This window comes from Mirounga angustirostris, unplaced genomic scaffold, assembly GCF_029215605.1.
Source record: "Mirounga angustirostris isolate CCGP_5_RB_7025 unplaced genomic scaffold, mMirAng1.0.hap1 SCAF_8, whole genome shotgun sequence".
NCBI lineage: Eukaryota > Metazoa > Chordata > Mammalia > Carnivora > Phocidae > Mirounga > Mirounga angustirostris.
Genome location: NW_026991716.1, coordinates 41,698,695 through 41,720,922, shown reverse-complemented (window position 1 = coordinate 41,720,922; position 22,228 = coordinate 41,698,695). Strand labels below are relative to the sequence as shown.

Sequence of the window (22,228 nt, the reverse complement as noted above, 5' to 3'; positions counted from 1 at the left end):
AACTCCTGAGTTCAAAAAATTCACCATCTCTTTGATTGTCATCAGACCACATCACCGTCTTACTTCAAAGATGTTTCTATGAATGAGACACTATTTCTTAGCCTTCTAGAGAAACAGAATGTACTCTGTAGCCCACTTATTTGCATATACAAAATATGGTATAAATATGGAGTGAACATGAATGCCCTTAACATCCCAGTATAATAGCCTCCTCAAGTCTAGTTACCGAAATCAGTGAGATTAATAGTTGGATACACATTTCCCACAAAGACAAACTTCAAATGGGACATTAAGCTATACAATAAAGTCTCAGGAAATCATAGTGCTTAGAAAACAGGCCAGCACTAGCCTGGTTTCCCTGAACACATGGCCCTGTGTTGTCCATTTTAGATTTGGTTCTATCTACTCATGATGGGCCCACACTGATGGTGAAGAAGTGGTCAGATTATTGCAAGTCTGGTCAAATGACGGCATAAAGCAAAACAAAACAACAAACCCAAACAAACAGTCTACTGAAAATGCATTTTCTAGGCCCTCTCTTTTTACCTTATCAAGCAAGAACAAAGAGCACTTGGTATTTATTAATAATAATTTAAGGCAATCAGTTCTGAGAGCCTGCCAGATTCTGTGTGCAAAGGCCAAAATAAGGAAGGATGATCCTAAATTGCCATGGTCTTGGATTACCTAGCATCCTGCAGGAACTTGCCTGGTGCCCCGCTGACGGCAGATGAATCTGATAATTCCCAGTATACTCAAGAAGATGTGTGTGCTGAACCTGTGCAGAGCGCCCTCTGCAGGCGGATGGAGAAAGTGCATTCATGGTGTTCAGCTGAGCTGGAGGGAGGGCTTTGGGGCTTTAAGGGTAAATAGCAGAGTCCAGGAGAGGCCAGAAGACACCGAACTGGAGAGCTGGGCTTCCAGAGTGAAGCTGCCTAGGTTGGAGTCCTGGCTTTGCCCCTTATCCATGTGACCATAGGCAAATTGCTTAACTTCTCTGGGCCTCCTTTTTCTCACGTGGGAAATGAGCCCAATCAGAGTACCAATAGAACTGTGAAGAATAAATGATGGATACGTATAAAGGGGCTAGCACAGTGCCTGGCCCGTAGCAGGCACTCAGTGCAAGTTAGCTTTTGCAGATATCAGAGAAGTGGCGTGATGGAACAGGAAGAACACTGAGGGCCGGGTTCTCACAGTCCCCTAACGATTTATTAGCTGTGGGTCCTTAAAGAACCCTTCTACCTTTCTGGTCTCTAGCTATCTTCCCTGTAGAGTGAAGACCAGAATGCCTCTGTATCTGCCTGATGGCAGAGGGCTGGACCCCACGACTTTCTGAGGACTCTTCCGATGGCAGTATCTGAAATTAAACAGTCACTTAGCATGGCCCAGGAGTGGACAGTCCTAGCTAGCTAATGGGCCAATCAAGGAGCAGCAAGAGAGAGAGAGAAAGAGAGAAGGAAAGAAAGAAGGAAGGAAGGGAAGAAAGAAAACAAATAATTTTTAAAGACTTTTTGGTTCACATTATTTACAACATTAAAGGAAATTTAAAAAGTATTTTTCTTTTTAACATAAAGCAATCAAACAGTGGGCAGTAGACAACTATTCACTCAGAGATCACAAAGGTCCACATAATTGGTAATGATGATAAGTAAGCAACTGTCCCCCGTCTCATTCCACCCTGCCTGGCCATACACATAAAATGTTTGTGAAATAACATTTCTAGAAAATTTGATCGTGCTAAGGGGGTCAAAGCCATGGATTCCCACACAAGCAAGCTTATCTCATTCAGTTTTAGAGCCAATAGAAACTAGTCCTAACTCCGGTCTGCCTCTTATATTCTTCTGGCTTCAAATGAAAGACTGTGCCAAGGTGAGAGGCTGGATCATCGCAAATCTAGCTCCAAGCCTGGAAATAAAGTAATCAGCAACGCTCGTCCTGCGGTTAGAGCCCGGTAGATTCCACTATTACTGCACATGAATAAGAAGCGTGTGAAGGATATTTCAGAAGAGGACCAAGGGTACCCTTTTTTTTTTTTTTTTTTTTTAAGATTTTATTTATTTATTTGACAGAGACAGAGACAGCGAGAGCAGGAACACAAGCAGGGGGAGTGGGAGAGGGAGAAGCAGGCCTCCCGCCGAGCAGGGAGCCCGATGTGGGGCTCGATCCCAGGACTCTGGGATCATGACCTGAGCCGAAGGCAGCCGCTTAACCAACTGAGCCACCCAGGCACCCAAGGGTACCCTTTCTTTTGAGAAAAGGCTTAATAGCCTCAATGGCAAGGTGCCTACTATCTCCTGGCTTCTAGAATTCGTTCTGTACAGTGAGGATTATCATCACAGACCTGGCAGTGGATCGTTATTTTAATATGGGTTGGGGAACTGTCAGGGACCACACTCGATGTAGAGGCAAGCTCCTCCAGAATTTTGATTAGCCCTTTCCTTGGTGTAGCACTGTATGGTGGTCTCGGATGAGACTCGGGCCCTCTGAGGGGCCTTCTGGTTCCCCGCCCACAGATTGTGTCCCTCGCAGGCAGCTCTCCTCAGCTCGCTGACCTCTGTTTTCTCTGTCAGTGAACTGGGACAGAGAGTGCCCATTCTCCCTATAGGCTGGGCGTAAGATCCCCCCCCAAAAGATTTGCAGATCAAACTGGAAAGGGGGATGTTGCACATCGTGTTGGGCATAGTCTCTCCCTTAAAGGAGCTCCACGTTCTCACTGATTCGAGAACACCACGCCTTCCATTCCAGGTACCCCAAACTGGCTGCGAAACACCGGGAATCCAACGCGGCCGGCATCGACATCTTCTCCAAGTTCTCGGCCTACATCAAAAACACAAAGCCGCAGAACAATGCTGGTGAGTGACCCACTTGCACCCACAGCTCTTGGCAGTTGTGCCCACTACCCAGGACGTCTCAGGTACTCGGGTCCCAGAGCGCCTGGAGCCAGTGCTGTTCACTGTTTGCCCACACCCGTGTCCCCCATGACACAGGGAGGGCGTGTCGATCCTTCTTTTCGTCCAGTGCAAGAGAAAAAGCCAGGGGCCTTTGTGCTGAATTTGGAGGGAGGGAGACACTTTGTGTTCTGAGCCTGCCTTACTGAACAGCGTGATGGTCTGCCCAGAAGTTTCCTGCCTCGGCCATACCGCTGGCCATTTGTCCCAAATTCACAACCCTGCCTGGGTTCTTGGGAGGCCCTGCCTGGAACCACATATTCCAGCTTCCTTCTGGTCCCTGCAAGCCTTCTCAAGGAGTCGTGCAGAGGTCATGGGGGGACAGCACAGTCACCATGTTGGTGAATGCTGCAGGTGGAACCCAGCCCTCTGCTTCCTCCCCCTACTGCAAGTGCAGAGGGTACTGGGGAAGGCACAGCTCAAAACCTGTTTCCTCCTCCATCTGGCCGTGGCTACAGAGCCCAAGACTAGTTCTCCTGTGAGGCCTTTTCAGAGGGGTCTCAGCGCCTCATTTAAGCTCCTAGCACTTTAAGTACCTCATTTGGCCTTTCCTTTAAGAATTAGACAAAGCAATTTGAATAGAACCATCCAATTGAGTATGTGTAACACTTGAAGAACTGTGTTAGACCCAAGGAGGAAAAAGAAGAAGGATGAGCAAGTTTGCTTGCCTCCCAGTGGGAGAGTGAGACAGCCTTATGGGCAGGAGCCTGGAGCCCAGCACAGAGCCAAGCAGAGCAAGGACTTCACGAATCTTTGTGAATAAATGAGTGAACAAATGACCATCAGATGAACACACAATGGACCCACACAAGGTGGGATATGTTAGACGCTCCAGGAGCTCAGAGGAGAAAGGCATCTTTTTTGGACAAGGTGACTGGGAAGGGCAGCCATCGTGAAGCGAAAGGGAAGATGTTTTGGCAGGAACAGAGTCGGTGCAGTGGAAAGTAAATATTTTGGTAACAGTTATTGGGGGCCTGGATTATAAGGGGCACAGACTAGATTCTACAATAACTAGAAAAAGATACTTCCCCAGTCTTGAAGATCTGGCTGGTACAGGAGAAAAGGCTTAAATTGGCAAAAAGTCAAACAGCAAGAAAAGAGAGAAATGATGGCTTCGTCAAGGGAGTCTGAGGAGCTGATTAGCTGCCGTGTGAAAGGGGAAGCAAAAGGTGTTCAGGGATGTTCAGAGCAGGAAGAATTTACCTCAGGGCCTTTGAGAAAGCTGCTCTGAGGGGGTTTCAACTGGCTCATGAAGGTTAAGGGAGAGTCAGTGGGCTTCGCATAAAGGGAGGAGGTCATGGCGGGAGGTGGGAAAATGCCGGTGGCAGAGACTGGGAGAGTGGCCAGAGCCTGCAGCACCAGCCTGGAAGGCTGGGCTTTATCTTGGGAGCCGTAACAGCCATTAGAGGCCCGTGAGGAGGCACGAGAAGGAGACTGGCCTTCAGGAACAAGAAGAAGAAGAAGGAGGAGGAGGAGGAGGAGGAGGAGGGGGAGGGGGAGGGGGGAGGGGGAGGAGGAGGAGGAGAAGGGGAGGAGGAGGAGGAGAAGGAGAAGAAGAAGAAGAAGAAGGGATGTGGAGAGGTTTTAAACATGGATAGTGCTCTAGCTTCCATGCTGTTTGGACCTTGGTGGGCGGAAGAGTGTCCCCAACAAAGCCATGTCCTCCCGGGACTTGAGAGTGAGGTCTTATCTGGAAGTAGGGTCTTTGCAGATGTAATTAGTTAAGGGTCTCGAGATGAGGTGGTCCTGGATTTAGTGTGGTCCCTAAATCCCACCACTGGTGTCCTTGTAAGAAGGGGAGTGGGCACACAGAGACCCGGGGAGAGGTTCGTGTGAAGGTGGGATGGAGATTGGGGTGCGACAACCAGATTGGAGGGCCACCAGAAGCTGAAAGAGGTGAGGAAGGACTCCCCTGTAGAGCCTCGGGAGGGAGTGTGGCCCTGCGGACAGCTTGATTTTGGACTTCTGGCCTCTCAAACCGGGAGAACAGATTTCTGGTGTGTTGAGCCACCCAGTTTGTGGTGCTTTGTTGTGGAGGGGCTGGGACGCAAAGGCAGCCCCTCTGGGCCGTGTGCACAGGGCATTCAGCTCTGGTTTGCAGATTCCACATCCAAGGCCCTTTCCTCTCAGCCACAAATACCTTCCTTCAGACTTGTCAAAGCACCCTCAGAAGGATTATCTCATGGGAGCCTTCCAGAGTTTTCAAGTTACAAATGGTATTTATGTAGTATCCATATTTACAGTTCTCCTATCCCCAACCCCAAAGCAGCAGTTTCCACTGAACATCCCATATCGGTTTCTTATAAACTCAGCGCTCTCCAATTTCCATTGTTTCCACTTCTTCTCTTTCCCCCTGTTTTTCTCTGGGATGGGTTGTGCCCTTGTGACTCCTTCTCCCCTGAACTCATGTGCCCCAGCCATTCTGCTGTCTCAGAGAGCCTATCCCCATCACAGCCCTTGGCATGGGGGTTTTCCATCCTGCCTTTAACTGGACTCCGTGCATTTGTTCCTTCCCTGTTAACCATAGCCTGCCCACCCTCCCACTGCCCTCCTCCTCCACTTTCCCTTCATTCCACCCATACCCCTCCAGTTCAGGTCTGCTGGGTCCAGAAGTTCTTAAGCCAAGACAGAGAGTAGCACCATGGCCCACCCCGCTCGGCCGCTTGCCCTGGAGACGGTCCACACCCCACTCTGCTTCGTGCCAGCCCGGTAGCAGGCAGCCCCTCCTGAGGCTGCAGCAAGGGACCCCAGGCTTCCTTTGACACCCCTGCATACACGACTTTCCTGTTTCTCTCTCTGGATCTTCAGCTCTGCATCTCTTTCTTCAGTGTCCCTTCTTCAGATTGTCCCTTTTGTGTTTTCAACTTTCTCTTGAAAAGAGCGCTCCCTCCCACCTTGCCACCCAAGGCCTCCCAGACCCCATATACACACTGGCCATGGCGGTGTGCCTTTCTTGCCCTCTTGACATCAAAGTGTGAGAAAACCCAACCCGGTGACATGGTCCTGCCCGGTGGGTCATCTCTCCACTCCCGTGGTGGATGCAGGGACTGCCATTCAAAATGTTCCTGTTTCACAAAACCTCAAAAGTCCCCAGCTACTGAGACCCAGACCCTATCCAGGGAAGCCAACCACAGCTAGCACTCAAGAGAACTGTCCTTTAGTTTGGACATTCGGCTGTTCGTTTATTCACTCAGCAAACACAGGTTGCATGGAGTGGCTACAAGTCCAAGCTAATGTTTAAAGGGCATTTCTTGTGTACCAGGCACCGTGCTAGGTTCTAGAGTTGTCAAGACAAATGAGACCTAAGTGGTTGCTCCCAGCGAGCTAACTGGGGGACTGTAAAACATATAAACAGGCAATTACTGGCCTGGGTTGGGACTCCACATCTGCTGTTTCTAGCTGCACAACTTTACTAGAGAGACTTCTCTCTGAGCCTCTGTTTCTGCATCTATAAAATATGCTTAGTAAGACTTTCAATTTCTGGATCTGCCAAATAAGGCAATTAATAGCATAGCCAGGTTGTAATGCAGATTCATTGACTTTATAAGTCAGGGCCTACAAATCCTGACACGTGGGAAATGTTCATTTACTGTTAACTCTGATTATAGTTGCTCCTGAAAAAAACGAGGCAAACATGAATACTGGCATCAGAAACTACTGCTTCAGCTCTTATCCCCGCCACCCCCAGCCAGCACTTCCCAATCTCCCACTCATGTCATCTCATTTCTACATGTTTAACTTTGTTTCCCACTTTCTTGGTGCCTTCTACTCCTCTCCAAAGATACGTGGAAGAGGGGCGCCTGGGTGGCTCAGTCGTTACGCGTCTGCCTTCGGCTCAGGTCATGGTCCCAGGGTCCTGGGATTGAGCCCCGCATCGGGCTCCCTGCTCCGTGGGAGGCCTACTTCTCCCTCTCCCGCTCCCCCTGCTTGTGTTTCCTCTCTCGCTATGTCTCTCTGTCATATAAATAAATAAAATCTTTAAAAAAAAAAAAAAAAGATACGTGGAAGAGCGTCCGTGCCCTGGCCCTGCCTGTCACACCTTCAGGGTTGTTGCATTCGACCCCGAAGTCAGGGTTTTGTGCTCTGGTTTGGTGTCTATCACTGTGCGGCTTCCTCCCTCTGTAACCACCCTATCCGGGTCCCCTTGAGAGCAGATCCCACCTCCAGGCCCCACCAGGCCCCCTTCTCAAACTTGCTCTTCACTTCACCTAAAGATAGCACGGACTTTCTCTTGAGTCTCTCTCTCCCTCCCTCTTCCTGCTTGTGCACTCTCAAATAAATAAATAAATAAATAAATAAATAAATAAATAAATAAATAAAATGAATGTCTCAAGATCCCATATTTAGTGAGACGTTACATGGGCTTACTTTCTTGTCACTTGGGATCCCCTACAACCACCCTGGTTTGTGGGGGACACAAGGACTTTGTTTCTGGAGGGGCTGCATTCCCAAAGCTCAGAGACCAGCAACTGCGTGGTGGTTCAACTTGCAGACTCTGAGATCCACTGCCTGGGTTCAGACCCCAGCTTCCCTCTCTTCCTGCTGGCCTTGGGACACTGGGCAAGTTACATCAACTCTCAGTGTGCCTCAGTTTCTTCATCTGTAAAGTGGGGGCAGTAACTGTCCATACCTCATAGGTGTGCTGGGAACAACGCCACTGCTGGGTTCAAATGTCAGCCCTTGTTCTGTACTGTTATCCAGGGGCAAACAGGTTCACCTCAGCGGAGAGGTCTGCGATAAAAGTGTAGCTTGAGGGGCTATATATATGATATAGTCCATGAGTGAGAAGAAGGGAGCACTAGGGACAACATGAAGGATCACCTACCCTTACGGGAGGGCAGCGAGAGAGAAGTCAGGGAGGAAGGTTAAGAAGGATCGGCCAGGGAGTAAAGACGAAAGCTGGGAAAGGCAGAAGACAGGGAAGATCCTGAAGCTGAGGAAGGAAAGTTTTTTTTTTGTCTGTTTGTTTTTAAGAGTGATCTGTGGAACAAAATGCTGTGCAGAGGATCATGGGAATCTTCGTGTTACGCACAGCTCCCTGGAAGAGTCCCCGGGCATCCTTCTCTGACAGCACCCCCCTCGCCTGCAGCAGCCCATTACTCAGATCCTACATGGCAAGAGGGACTCCAGGCTGGCCGGAGAAGCAGGGCCCTTCTCCCTTGGCGGGGACAGGGGGGATAGGCGCAGGAGGAGACCACCCGGAGGGAGTGCTGGTGGCCCCGAGAAAGGACATCTCTGAGCGTGGAGGGAGCAGATTTGGCTGGGTGGGTGTGGATTTGGCTGTAGGAGTCCCTGCTCTGAGCCCCTGCATGGTACTCTTTCAGTCTGGCAGACCCAAGTAGCGTCACTGGTTCAGTAGTGAAGGTTTGCGGCAGAAGGCTCGGGGGAAGGCACCAGCTTGGTCCATCCCGCCTTTGGTGCACCTGGTAACACAGAGGGCAGCAAGGAGCACTCAGTTCTGTCCCCACCCCAGCCCCGCGTCTGCCCTGCAGCTTGGCCCAGAGGCGGAGTCCAATGGTGGGGGCCTGGTCTCCACCCTCAGGGGCGCTTGGGCCTCCAGCTCTCACATCACATCCTCCGTCTCTCTCCACAAGTATCACCGGCAGGCCCTGCTGCTTTCATCCTCCTCTGAGATGCCATCGAGGCACCCAGGGCCCGAGCCCGGGCAGTGGCCCCGACGGGACATCACTGCTCCTGGCTCTACCCCTTCGCTTGGGGACTTGCTTCCACCCCTCCGGAAACACATCTTCCCCACTCCACCCTCGAGAAGATGACCCGGGCTTTTCTCCCTCTTACATCGTGCATTTCTAACCCTCAAAATGCCATTTGAACAGACTCTAAAAATCTCTGCCAAACCCCTTGGCTTTCGAGAAATTCATTTTCACTACTTACCCTAGTCTGGCTGTAAAATACTATATTTTACTTCCTCTTTCACAATCTCTTTTTCCTTATGCTTTAGTCCTATTAGGTCTACAAGTTTCTTTCAGTTTTTGAACACATTGCATGTTCTGGGTGATTAACAAAGGGGTCTAATGTGCATCTTTAGTTCTCTGTTACTATGTCTCAAGTCCCTTTTACATTTCTTTCAGCCCGATCACATTTCCCCAGATACAGTTTTATTCCTGCCCAGTATCATTTCCGTGTCGTTGTTGGCTGGCGTTGTATTCTTATATACTTTTCCCAGTTTCTTTCTGCTTGGAGAGGGAGTGGACATATATATGCATGTAGACGAAGGCAAAAGTCCTGTATTTCTCCTGTTCCGTTCACACCTGCACCTGCCAGCTCCATCCTCGTGCACATGCCCGCCTCCACGGGACTCTCTTTCTCTACCTACTGAGATGGGTAAAAAGTCCCACTCCCAGTCTCTTTTATCTCATCCATACATCATGTGAAGCCTTATGGCTTTCCCTAGCCACGTCACACACATACATGTCAGGCTGCTGGTACCCCATATTTCTGAGCTGAATGGTTTTTTTTTCCCCAATTTGGATGATTTTGGTCTTTCGAGGCTTCCTTGGAAGCCCCTTCTCTCCTCCTCCTTCAAGTGTAGCATTCTCCTGTATTTTTGCCTCTGTGTTCTTCTGTCTGATGGGCCTTTTTATTTTCAAATGTATCCTCACTCCGCTTGGGCCAGAAAGACTCGAAAACTGCTCGCAGGGACACATAATGTACGGCAACGCAACATACACGAGAACGAGGTGTGAAGGGAAGACAAGGCGGAACCCTAACACAGAACTCGGGGTGTGCTCAAATGGCAAAAGCCGCTCCCAGCGCCCCGATGCCACACGCAGACGCAGACCACAAATTTGGCACCTTCTAGCACACGAAGCCAAAAGGGACCCACTGGTCAGCTACAGTTTGGTTCTCCTCGTAGACAAAAACATACCAACCTCCCAGAAGAATAACCAGTATTACTGATCCTGGGGGCTCGAGTCCTGGCATGCAGGACCTGCGATTTTCATTTGCTTTGGCCTTTGCCTTGTGTGATTTCCCTTCCTTTTGTCTGTAGACTCTGGGCCGCTGACTTCATGCTCCTGTGACTTCTGTCCTCTTTCCCCCGCAGGCGCCCGTGGTTCACCCTGCCCCTCCCCCCACCCTGCTGGTCTTGACTTGTGCCCTCTTTCCCCCTAAAATGCATGTTCTTCTTTTTTCTCCCCATGTATCTTAAGGGCCCTGAGAGCCCCCTGCAGCTTCAGGCCTATGTCACCAACTTTCCTGTTGCTTTTTGTCATTTCCAAGACTCGCATCAGCCCACCCACGCATGTCTGTTTTTATCATGAGGCTCAGGCCCCTGTGTGTGCTGTGTTTGCAAAGATGTGTCCCTTTCTATGTATGGAAGACACTGTGCTAGCCTACCATACCTTTCCTAAAGTATTTGTCCTAATAAAATACTTCTACCTTCCTAAATAAAGTCCTAAAAGCCTTCCTTGGGTACCTATGGTGTGCTGGACACAGTGCTATGTGTTTGGAGTAAAGTCCCACACCAGACACTGATTGTCTCTCTAGCTTTTGCCCTTCATTAGTTAGAAGTGTCCTGGCCATATCTTCTGAACTGAAGATCAGATGTTTAACAAATTGCTTTCATTGAAAATAATCCAGTTATAAGAAATTGGTACTGTCCCAGAAAATCCAGGACACATGTCCCCAAATGAAAAGCACCTGGTTGGGGCTTAGGCCTCTGTTCCCCCTTCTTCCCAACCCAAATCCAAACCCGGCTGCCACCACAGAGGGATGGAGAGTATGTCATGGCTCCTACGACCTCCCAAGCCCAGATCCTTTGCTGAAACAGATGCTCAGTAGCCATGAAGGTCTCTGAGCCGTCCTGATTGTGTTTACAAATAAGGGCCAGGCTTTCCTCCTTCCTGAGACTTGCATCAGCGGCTTCACTTCCTGGGACCTGGAAGCAAGGACTGGGCTCTCTGGGCTTATTCTGAGAAAATTGGCAATCACAGCCACATATCAGGAAGAGGACTCTTGGAACGTTCTCGGCGAGCTCGTCTCGTTATTGGGATGATCATTCCCACGTGATGGAAATGTGATTGAAGGATGACACTGCACGTATTATCACAGTATCAGTTACTCCCATCCTGCTTCTCTCTTCCCTTCATCTTTCCCCAGAGCCCTCACGTATGGTTGCATGACCAGGCCATATGCACCTGCTTTCCTGGCTCCTTGCTCCTCTCAGGACTGAATCTTCACATTGCCCTATCTTCTCTCTTCTAAAAGGTACCCCCTGCAGTGGGCCATGCTCCTGGCTGATGCTGATGGGAAAAGAATCTGTCTGTATCCCTGGCAATCTTTCTTTCCCTGCTTAATCCCCAGTGGTTTCAGTCCACACAAGCACATTCCAGCCTGCTTGCCTGGCTGACCACACCAGCAGATCGGCTCCTCTGGCAGCCTGCTCTGTGTGCACCTCCCTGTCTTGGTGATCAAGGACCTGCTTCCTGGCAATACCCCTCACTCCCTTCTAGTAAAATCTGTGATTAACCAAGGCCATCCACATTTGATATATGGAAATTGAGGCTCATGGGCTTCATCCCAGTATTGAGAAGTTTAGTTAAATCTGTACAATGGGCTGCCAACAAAAGATGTGAGTGTCCCATCCCTGAAAGGACACAGAAAGGACACAGAAAGAGGTTCCTACCTATGGAGGTAGGAACTGCCTGGTCTAAGGTGTCATCTATTGTAAGACCGCATTATTTTAATTACCAGTAAGAAACAAAATATGCTTTCAAATAAACAAAAATCCTTTCATTTCAACTATAACATGTTAGTTGTAAGAAACAGTCTGATTCCAGACATGTCAAGTGTGAAAAGATGAAACATAACAGGTAGATGATTCCCATAAACTTTCCCAAATGGAACATTCTATAACTTGCTAGAGGCTCTACTGTGGCGCATCAGATCCTCCTGACGCTTGACCTTGAGTGACGCCTCTGGAAAGAAAGAGAATTGAGGTCAGCATTACTTCCAGATCCCTTTAGGCTGTCTGTCCTGACTCCTTATCCACTGAAGGGTCAGCTGTGCCCCTGTCTCTGGTGCCTGGAAACACAGTAGCACCTGCCTCTTAGGTTAGGGATCGGCAAACATTCTTTTTCTTTCTTTTCTTTCTTTTCTTTCTTTCTTTCTTTCTTTCTTTCTTTCTTTCTTTCTTTCTTTCTTTCTTTCTTTCTTCCTTCCTTCCTTCCTTTTTTTTAAGATTTTATTAATTTATTTGAGAAAGAGTATAAGCATGAGCGGGGGAGGGGCAGAGGGAGAGGGACAAGCAGACTCCCCGATGAGCAGCCTAAGAGCCCAATGAGGGCTCCATGCAGGGCTTGATGTGGGACTCGATCCCAGGACCCTGAGATCATGACCTGAGCCTAAGGCAGATGCTTAATCCATTGAGCCACCCAGGCACCCCCCCACAAATGTTTTCTGTGAAGGGTCAGATGATAAATATTTCAGACTTTACAGACTACATAAGCTGTCCCAGCGGCTCAGCTCGCTGTTGGAAAGATGAGGCAGCCACAGACAACATGCAAACAAGGGAGCGTGGCTGTGTTCCTGTACAGCTTCACTTAGGGATCCCTGACATCTGAATTTCTCATCATTTCCAGGGGTCATGGAATTGTCGTCTTCTTCTGAAATTTTCCAACCATCCCCAAATGTAAAAACCATTCTTAGCTTGAGGGCAGTGCAAAACGACACAGTGGGCTGCATTGGGCCCTTGGACAATAATTTGCTGATCTCTTAGACTACACTAGCAAGTTCTCTTAATTTCTATACCTCTCAGCCTCCTCCTCTGGAACAGGGAGATTGTAACAGTGATCTTTCTTGGAGCCTTGTCATGTTAATGAAGTGAATGAATGCAGTAAAGCCCTGAGGACAGTTCCTGGCTCACCGTAGGCACCAATATGGGATAGGTTTTGCTGCTTTGCTGCTGCTTGTCTCACAAATCCTCCCCCACATGCCCTGATGTCCGCCCTGGGGACTGGGTGGCCCAGTTCTCACTGTAATGTAGCAGCATGTGCTGCCCTCTTCTGGCAGCTGGAGGAATCAGCGCTAGAGGGGCTGATCCTGTTTAACAGGGAGAGGCCTGTGGATTTTCAAGCCTCCTCTGCATAGGAGAACACGGTTATACCCAAACTTTGGCTGGGGGTTCAAGAAGAGGCCAGGTCTCTCTTGGGGACTCGAAGCCGTCTTCCATTATCTGTCCCCCACACCCAGGGTGCGGCATGCCCAGCAGTCCCAATGGATCCTCCAGAGTGGCCGTTGGCCACCTGCTAACTAACTAACTAACTGCCCTAGTTGCTTCTCTCTGCCTTCCCTCCTCCCCTTCCACCACCCCCAGTCTTTACTTTTATGAACTTCCTTGACCTAAAATAGGAAAGTGTTCGAAAGGATTCAAAGCGGCCTGGGAGGGCTGTTAGCCCAGAACCAACAAGCCCCTTACTATCAAAGGTCCTGTGCTTTCTCCCAAAGCGTCCTGAAAGCCAACTGCTGTTGGGGGTGAGGGTGGGGAGGCGCGAGGTGGAGTGTTTTTCCAGATTCCCCAGGATGTGGCGAGGCATGTTTAAAAGAGAGTGTATATTTATTATTTCCCAGCCACTTCAATCACGAGGTGATTATTTCCTCCTCTTCTTCCTCCCTCCCAGCCCTCAGCCCCATGTCCTGGGGGTGGGCCCAGTCTGGAGGCCACGGTGGCCTTCCCAGGGGGACGGGCACCGCCCCGCCTCTCATTCAGCCTCAGGTTCTGAGGGGAAAGCTAAGGCCATATGAAAAAGATAGGAATGTGAGTTATAATGACTCCGCTGAGACACAGAAGCCAGCGAGGTGGCAGTGGGGTTCCAGGTCTGTCCCGTCAGAAACACCGACCTGTTCTTTGGAGAAAGACCGCTGTGTCCCAACTCAGGACAACTGGTTCCCTGGACAAAGTCTTCAGCCCAGGCTGTTATCATGGTGGAGGCTCCTGGGTGGTCCCTGGCCCACCACAGTGGTGAGGATAACGAGGTGACTGTCTTGCCACTTCCTCATAAAGCAGCCATTGCTGTCTTGTTTCAAAAACGCCTCTGGTCATAAAGGGAGCCTTCAGGCTGCCTTCCTTGGCCACCCCTGCGTGCAAATAGCCAACTCAGGATATTTTGTTTGTTTGTTTGTTGGGTTAAAGTTTTGCTTTGCTTGGCATTCTTACAAGGAAAAACAAATAACCTCGGCTCGGTGGGACCCACCTCCGAGGCTTGGCTCGTCCTGCATCAATGTGCCCCTTCCCAGACGGCAGGTCCTCGAGGCTGGGAGCAAGAGGCAGGGGAAGGGCTGAGTATTTCCTTCTGGTACCTCCCCGGAGTTGCCCAGGGGATTCCTCCAGAGGGCCTTTGATTTGGTTCATTATTGAGGCGGATGCTGGCAAGTTCTAATTTAACAAATTTTGCTTCTGAACCGAAACTTTGGAGGGCGGTTGGTGGTGGCATGGCACGTTGATGGGGGGGCGGCGCGGGGAGGGATCGGGGGCAGGGGGTGGGGAGAGGGGGGAAGGTCCTGCGTGGGTGGGCGCATTCATTAGTGGAAGGAGCCGGTGTTAGCTGTGTGGGCTCCCCGGCTGGAGTAGAGCGGAGACCACCAACACCATTCCATGTGGTGGAATTTCCCGCCGTCTGACCAGAACGAGTCCGCCTGGCCTGGCCTGGCTTCAGATCAAGGCCTGGGGAATAAAGGAACATTAAATGACTAATTTGAACACTAGTTAAATGCTCTTTCACCTCTGGCTACCGTTACCTCATCCTGTGCAACCGACACCTCTTGTCTTTGTGCAGTCTACACGCGGGAGCTAAATACATTTCTCTCTCTCCACACACACACACACAAGCACGCACACACAGCTCTTGTGTGTTCTGATATTTCTAGGTACTCGCGGAAGCCATTAAATAGCTCCTTAAGTAAATGGCATGTATCAGTTCATCTGAAACATGCACTTGCACACGAAGTTGTATTAGTGAAGAGACACGACATGGGTGTTGCAGCTTCCCTCTTAAGCATGATGGTGTTTAGACCAACAGAAGTCCTGTCGTGTGTGCGTGAGTGTGTCTACACTTCATTGCCCGTGTGTGGGTCGGGAGTATTGTAGTTGGTGATGCCTTGTCTGCCCTTAGAACCTCTCATCTGTGATTAGCACATAGCTCCGAGGGAAAATCCTCTCTTCTCTGTTGACTCTCAGTGGAGAGTGGCTCTGGGCAAATTCGCATGTAGAATGGGTTTCCCCATTTTGGGGACTGACAAGATACGAAATCCAGGTGGTGTCTTGAACCTCCTATCGAAAACCTCAGACACCTCAATTATAAACTCTCCTTGTCAAATTCGTCACTGTCTCGTCCGGGCAGGGTGGACCACGTTCTCTCCACGTCGCACAGGAAAAGCTAGGGTGTGGAACAGTTGTTCCAAGGATGGTCACGGGACAAACCAGGCATTTCTCAGCTTTTATACTCTTTTGCTACAGACTAAGTAATGCCGAAACGGGGACATTGAAACCATGGACTAAATCCAGTCTGTATTCTGAAGATATCGGCTATTTAGGGTAATTTGTTGGCGGAATAAAAGGCTGCTACACAGAACTTTGACTTTAAAACTCCTAACCTTCTTTAAAAATCTGTGCTAGAGCTGTCTTTCTGGAGGGCCCCCTAGGTCACTTCAAGCCCACTCATGAGTTTAGCCTGAGTAGCCCCATTAGCCCCAGTAGCTGTGTAAGACTTAAATGTGTCCAGTAGCACATCATCTGGTTTGCCATGTTATTCAGATCATTTTCTAACTTGAATGCGCATTTGCATCTTCCAGGGTTTTGTTAAAATGCAGATATCCATGCGAGTGGGTCCGGGGTGGGGCCTGAGGGCAACCAGATGATTCGATGATGCTGCTGATAAAGGGGGGAGCTTTGGGAAGTAGGGTTCTGGGCGGCAGTCTCCACGAGGACACTCTCAAGACCCCAGCTCCGCATCTGGTCCAGAGCAGGTACACAAGAAACGTTTGTGAACTGAATGAATGAACCATTTCCCAAACACTTCACGACAAGCCAGAGTTGTCTGCTCATTTACCAAAGAGGTGGTTGGTAAAAGGGCCTGTCCTGCCTCATCAGTGTTAGGGCCATTTCCTCCATCTGCTTCCTGTTCCAACCTCACCTTAAAGCTTGTCCCACATCACCCGCCCTCCATTCTCTTGACCACCTTTGAAACTTCCCAGTCTCCACTTCATTATGTTCTGTGACTGGAACCGTCTCTCCGCTGAGAACTATAATGCTTTCTTAACCTCTGTTGTATTAAATGGAGCCTCACTGGGGGGTGGGGGGTGGGAAGAGGAAGTACCGCATTTAAAACCCATCAATAAGAACAATCTGAGCTGTTCCCTCATGAAGACCGTCAGTGTGGTGGTGGTAGTGGTGTTTGCTTAAGTGGTATGTCTCTTGTCATCCTTATTTTTATAAAATGCAGTCAAGGAACATTGTACTTGGTGTTAAAGGTGCAATTTCACCAAGAGTCAGAGGAGAAAACACAGAACACTAAATTCTTGTGTTCTTCCAGCCAGAAGTCAGAGGTCAGACTGTTTTTCTAGAAACCCCTGGTCGAAGACTCATTTAATGATCTGGGTCATAGTAAGAAGTATGTTTCTCTGCTCCTCTGTCCAGAACCCCTTCCATTCCTGAATATTCTAGAGAAGGGGGTTGGAGCACGTGATTCCTCTGTATTGAGGGCGGACTCTGATGATCACGTGCCCACTGATGTCTGCAATGACAATCACCCACATCTTGCTTCTGTTTGGGGGACCTCAAAGTCAGGTTTTAGTCAACACTTTGCCTGCATCTGACCCTGGCCTTGGTCTCACCTATGTTGCCTGGCAGAGAGGCACAGGTTGCTGATGACCTATACTCATTTGGCTCTGATGAACCCCAGGAGGGCATGCCGGGCCAAACTAATGAATCCCCTTCACCCATCCCTGAGAGACCAAATGCTATCATTCCACAAAGAAAGGGAACCATCATAGACCCTTCAATGAGATAAAGCCAGTGACATAAGCCTATGGAGACATACAGAGTTACATTTTAGGGGCCCTCACCTTTCCCCAAACTCCACTGAATAGCTCATTCTTTCAACAAAAACTTATTCAGTACCAGGCACTGGGCAAGGTGCTAGAATAATAATGTAATAAAGAAATATTGACAATATCTATGTGAATTGGCAAAGGTTGTGTTGGGCCCCATATCACAGAAACCTGATTACAGATGCTAAAGCAAATATTGATTTTATTTTCACGGGTCTAGATCCTTAGAGCACGAATCCTCTGTCTTTTATGTGTGACTTTCATCCTCATGTCACAAGATAGATGCTCTACTCCCAGACATTGCATCTGACTTCCAGGCAAGGGCAGCTGTATCTGTCTCTTCTCTCCCAGAAGCCGATCCCTGAATTTCTACTTATATCTCATTGGTCATAATTTGGGCATTTGGCCTTCTCTAGTAGAAGTTTGGGAAGATAAGTATTTTTAACTGGGCACATTACCACTCTGAGGAAATCTGGGTTCTTTTAGTAACAAAGAAGGTGAGAGTGAATATTTGCATATAACTCACTTTCAGCTTAAGGTGATTAAAAAAAAAAAAACTACAGTGAAAATATCTGATCTAGCCATGCCAAAAAAAGACGTAGTATTTCAAATTCTCCTTTGGGGTTGACCAACTCTGAATCATTACCCCACCTAGATTTTAAGAAATAGAAGTATAGGGGCGCCTGGGTGACTCAATTGGTTGAGCATCCGACTCTTGGTTTCAGTTGAGGTTATGATCTCAGGGTCCTGGGATGGAGCCCCATGTAAGGCTCTGCGCTCAGGGGGGAGTCTGCTTGAGATTCTCTTCCTCTGCCCCTCCCCCCACTTGCTCTCTCTTTGTCTATCTTTCTCAAATAAATAAATCTTAAAAAAATAAATAAATAGAAGTATAAAATTGTACCCTTAGTCTGCAACACCCTGACTTCAAACTTTAGAAGATGCAAGCTGTGCAATTAAGACACCCAGTGGGCAGCTTCTCCCCCGAGACCGTAATCCATGTGGAGGCAAATGCGGGCACCCAGAGGGCTGCTCTGAGCAAGGGAGGTGGAGGATATAATTGTGGCGTGTCTGGGGAATTCTGCAAAAGTATCCCTCGCCCCTACCCCCTGCAAAACTTACCCTCTAAGGTTGCCCTGTTGCATGACTATGAGGAACAAGGCTCGCTCAGGTGGGGCTGTGGTTACGACAGCAGAGTCAGAGTGAAAGGACCAGCTGAAGACTCAAGAAAACACTGCATAAGTCATCTGGGGTGACTTCCTCAGGGTAGAGGACGAGTCAAGCACAATATTTATCAGGCAGACTTTTTTCTTGCAACTCTAAGAACTTACTAGCTCTTTTGTATGCTCTGCTTTTTCTACATCAAGCAGCATCCCACCTTGCACATAAGAACTGCTCACTGCATGGTGGACGTAGTTCGAAGCCTGCAATGGGTGTCACTCATGGCAACCCTATGAGGTGTGCATTGTTATGATCTCTGTTTCGCCAGAGGAGGAAACTGAGGCACAAGAGGTTAAACAGCCTGCCCAAGCTAGTAGGTGGCCGAGCCAGGGTCCCCACACTGGCAGCTAGTCCCATAGTCTGTGCACCTGACGTGTGTACATGATACATTTAAATAATCCATTATTTAAAAGGCATGTGGTGCTGCGTTTTTAAACAAGAGTAGGCAGGTCATTTAGGAAACTGTGATCCAATCAGTCCATAAACCATGGAACAACTGCCCGTATGTGGGTCGGGAGTATTGTGTTTCCCAAATATACTACGTATAGTTTGTATATTTCCCAAATATACTACACAATGTGTGTTTCCCAAATATACTACACAATCTCAGTTTCATCCGGGGAGTCCTGACTCAGCATCCATGGGAGGCAAGGGGCACCGAAAGTGGCCCACCCACTGTGGGTGCTGGGCAGAGATGCGTCAACAAAGGACAGAACGGGCAGCCAGGGGAGAGTTTACAGGATAGTCACAGAATAATGGAAACCGGTAATTATTTAAATTTAGAGCTGTGGTGGCCGGGTTCTAAATTTGTTAATGGCTCTTATATAAAAGATGTGGGCATTTGAGGATGAACAGGACAAAATGTGGCTAAATCACTTCAGTCTGAGTGTTTGGAAGGAGGGAGTATTGAGAAAGAAGGTCTCCGGGTCCAAACGCTGGACAGAGGACCGAGAAAGGATCTCCCTTGACTAGTTCATTCCGAGTGTTTGAATATGAGGACTGAGCCTAATCTGTGGCCTGATACTTAAAAATAACCTGTTACAAAGTAACCATAAAAATCTCAGTTTTCAGCCTGATTCAGTCGGCTACATAAACTACAACCAGCATTAATAGCTCCAGTCAGCATTTATGTCGTTCTTTCTATTAGCACAATGGTTTTTACAACCATTTATGAGTTTCTGGAAAGGCTAATAGAAAACACACATACATGTTTTACACGTTGGCCGTGGAAAATGCAGTTTTTGTTGGGTGAGGACAGGCCAGGAGGGGTCGCCACCACCCCGTGGCTGAAGTCTGGGCAGGGCTCCCTAACCGGGGAACACATTCTCTGCGGGTTGCCCCAGCCAGCTCACACCCTCCCCGGCCGGTTTCTGCCGCTTCCTCTTTCCACTGGCTGGCCCCAGTTGGAGTCAGTCTTTCTCTGTCTCTCTCTCTCTTCCAGTTGATAAGTTATCACTGGGGGAGCTTACAGGGTACAGGGTGTGTCTACAAAAGGAAACCTAAATTTGAAGACATACATGATCATCTTTCCTCTTGAATTCACTGTGGTTTTTAGATTTAGAAAATTATCAGAATCTGGAAGTGTCTATATTATGCATACCTCCCTTCATACTTAAAAAAAATATTTTATGAAAGGCATGCCAAGGTTGTCCTAAATTCTTTACCATGCTGGTATGTTAAACACAGCCAAATGATTGCCAAACACTTGCCTTAAAAAAAAAAAATATATATATATGTGTGTGTGTGTGTGTGTGTGTGTGTATGTCTCTATATGTGTATATATATATTTTATACGTATGTACATATATGTGTATATGTATGCATATACATATATGTATATACGTGTGTATATATAGTTTATTTGTTATTGGGAGTCATACTTTTCAACATGAGGCAAATATTGGGTTGATTTGTGTTGATTCTTCACAATGATCCCCTATACGGCTTGGGGAAGAAGCTATACATAGGATCTGTCTCTTCTTCAAGGAAAAATCCCTGACTACTTAGAAATATCTCAAAGAAGTATAGACCCATTCGCTTGGTGAGTCTCTCCACCAAAAGGGGGTAGGGGGTTTTCAACAGTGTCCTATATTCCAGTCCTCCATAGGTGTAAGACCTGAATCCTGCCTTGGGACTAAAGAATCATTTGCTGACCTCTTACTGGAAAGGACCTTGGGAGTTTGTCATTTAATTCGCCCTCCCATTCAAGGCTGAAATCTTTTCTAGAACAAACAAACAATACCCATGGCAGCAGGAACTACAGACTCCTCTCAAACTCAGCTGATGCTGCAAGAGGGAACAGGAGGGAATCTGTTGAAATTGCCATTGCGTTTTGCTTTCTCATAAACCACTGTTTGTCTTCCCACCTTTCCTGTTTTCACCAGTGCCTAGAAACGGGAGGCCTGGGGATGGCTTCCCACATGGGAGCCCCTCGGTCTTTCACAGCTAGAGCCCATTTGACAACATCCTCCTCTCTGGCTGTGAGGCCAAGTCTAATGTTCTTGGTCTCATGCCTAAGGTGGACATGAACTCTCCAAACTATCAGACCAAGAAAGTCTGACACAGTCCCATAGCCTGGAGAGAGCAATGCCAAACCCAAAAGAGATGATGATTCCAGGCAACTTGGGATCGCGGACATGTTGGAAATGCAAGGGTACACTCCATGCTCTGAGCTGTCCAGGATTTCCCCTTGCACCTGGGAGCCTCCTGGATGCTCAGAAAAGCCTCACTTCAGACACCTGGCTTCTGCCTGGAGGGGCACTCAGTCTGTCCTTCCCTCATATCCTCTTATAAACTGAAGTTCGACAGCTGTAATCATCATAGCTCATTTTTGTTAAGTCCCTCTGTGCACCAGAGTCTGTTGAAGATGCTTTAACAGCAACCCGTGAACAACCATAACGAGTGCAGGATTCGAACTCAGATCTCTTCAAAAACAGAGTGGATGTGCCGCTCTGTGACTGTGTCTAAGATCATGAGACCTCTCGGAGAAGCCTAGTGCAGGGCTACGTGATACCCAACCCGGAATCTCTCTGTCCCCTTCCCTACTGATATCCATGATGTGTTAACATACCCAAAGGGCCCAGGCACAGGAGAGTAGGGCTCACCACACCTGAAACGAAGCTTCATTCCCATCTTCTACAACCCTGCTACCATTTCTGCCTCTGTGGTTGAAGAACTGGGCATAGATAATGCTTTGAGAGACAAAAGGACCACGCGGATCAGCTACCCCTTACCTGCTGTGTGTTCCAGAAGGGTCACTGTGGGTCAGAGGGTATGAACCCTAGTTCCCACCTGCTTATAATTTTGCCCTTATGTGGTCATTCATACTTATGTAACTCAACTATAGCTGGGCTACATTTTCTCTCTTTAAGGACTTTTGCAACAGAGAAAAGCCACATGACTCCAATTCCCTAAACGTGAAAGATGAATGTCGATCTTTACAGAAGGTTTCTTACAGGGGAGGGAATTACACTGCCCAGCACAGAGCCAAATGTCCCAACCCCCCACCCCCTGCCTTAGAACATCTTTGTCTCTGTTAAAATTGCCCTCTTTATGACAATATTTATGTTCCTGCCCACCTGACCTGCGCCCTCTCTTCTCCCACCCCCATAACTCTCCGTCTGCATAGCCTCTTCCTCTCTCCTGGATCTTTGGCCCTTGGGCATCTGTGTAAAGCAATATGACCTCTCTGTTTTGGAGGAAAGGCTTCTTCCTCCAGAAAGGTGAGGGAGAGATGATATTACATTCTTACTATTTGATTTTTTGTTGTTGTTGTTCCTGTCACATTATCATTCATGTTTAAAACGATCAGATGCCAACAAGGTGTGGCCATCTTTATATTTTCTCTCCAAGAACACGGTGATGGCCAGAGAAATCTCCTTTGTGGCCTCCCTCAAACCACGGCTATGCTTTGTTGTTGTTGTTGTTGTTGTTATATTGACATGATATCGAAAGAGATGAAAAGGAAAAACTTCATCCAGTCCTCCGGGTATTTCTCAATA

At 48.3% G+C, this 22,228-nt stretch overlaps 1 protein-coding gene across 4 annotated transcripts in view; it reads left to right on the top strand.

Moving 5' to 3' along the window:
* Nucleotides 1–22,228, top strand: part of CLIC5 (chloride intracellular channel 5) — a 166,925-nt gene that overhangs the window by 125,998 nt on the left and 18,699 nt on the right. For all 4 annotated transcript variants that reach the window (XM_054505398.2, XM_045866971.3, XM_045866970.3 and 1 more), the window contains one exon: nt 2,743–2,849. In XM_054505398.2, coding sequence (XP_054361373.1) covers nt 2,743–2,849 — 107 coding nt within the window. The remainder of the gene's footprint in view (nt 1–2,742; nt 2,850–22,228) is intronic.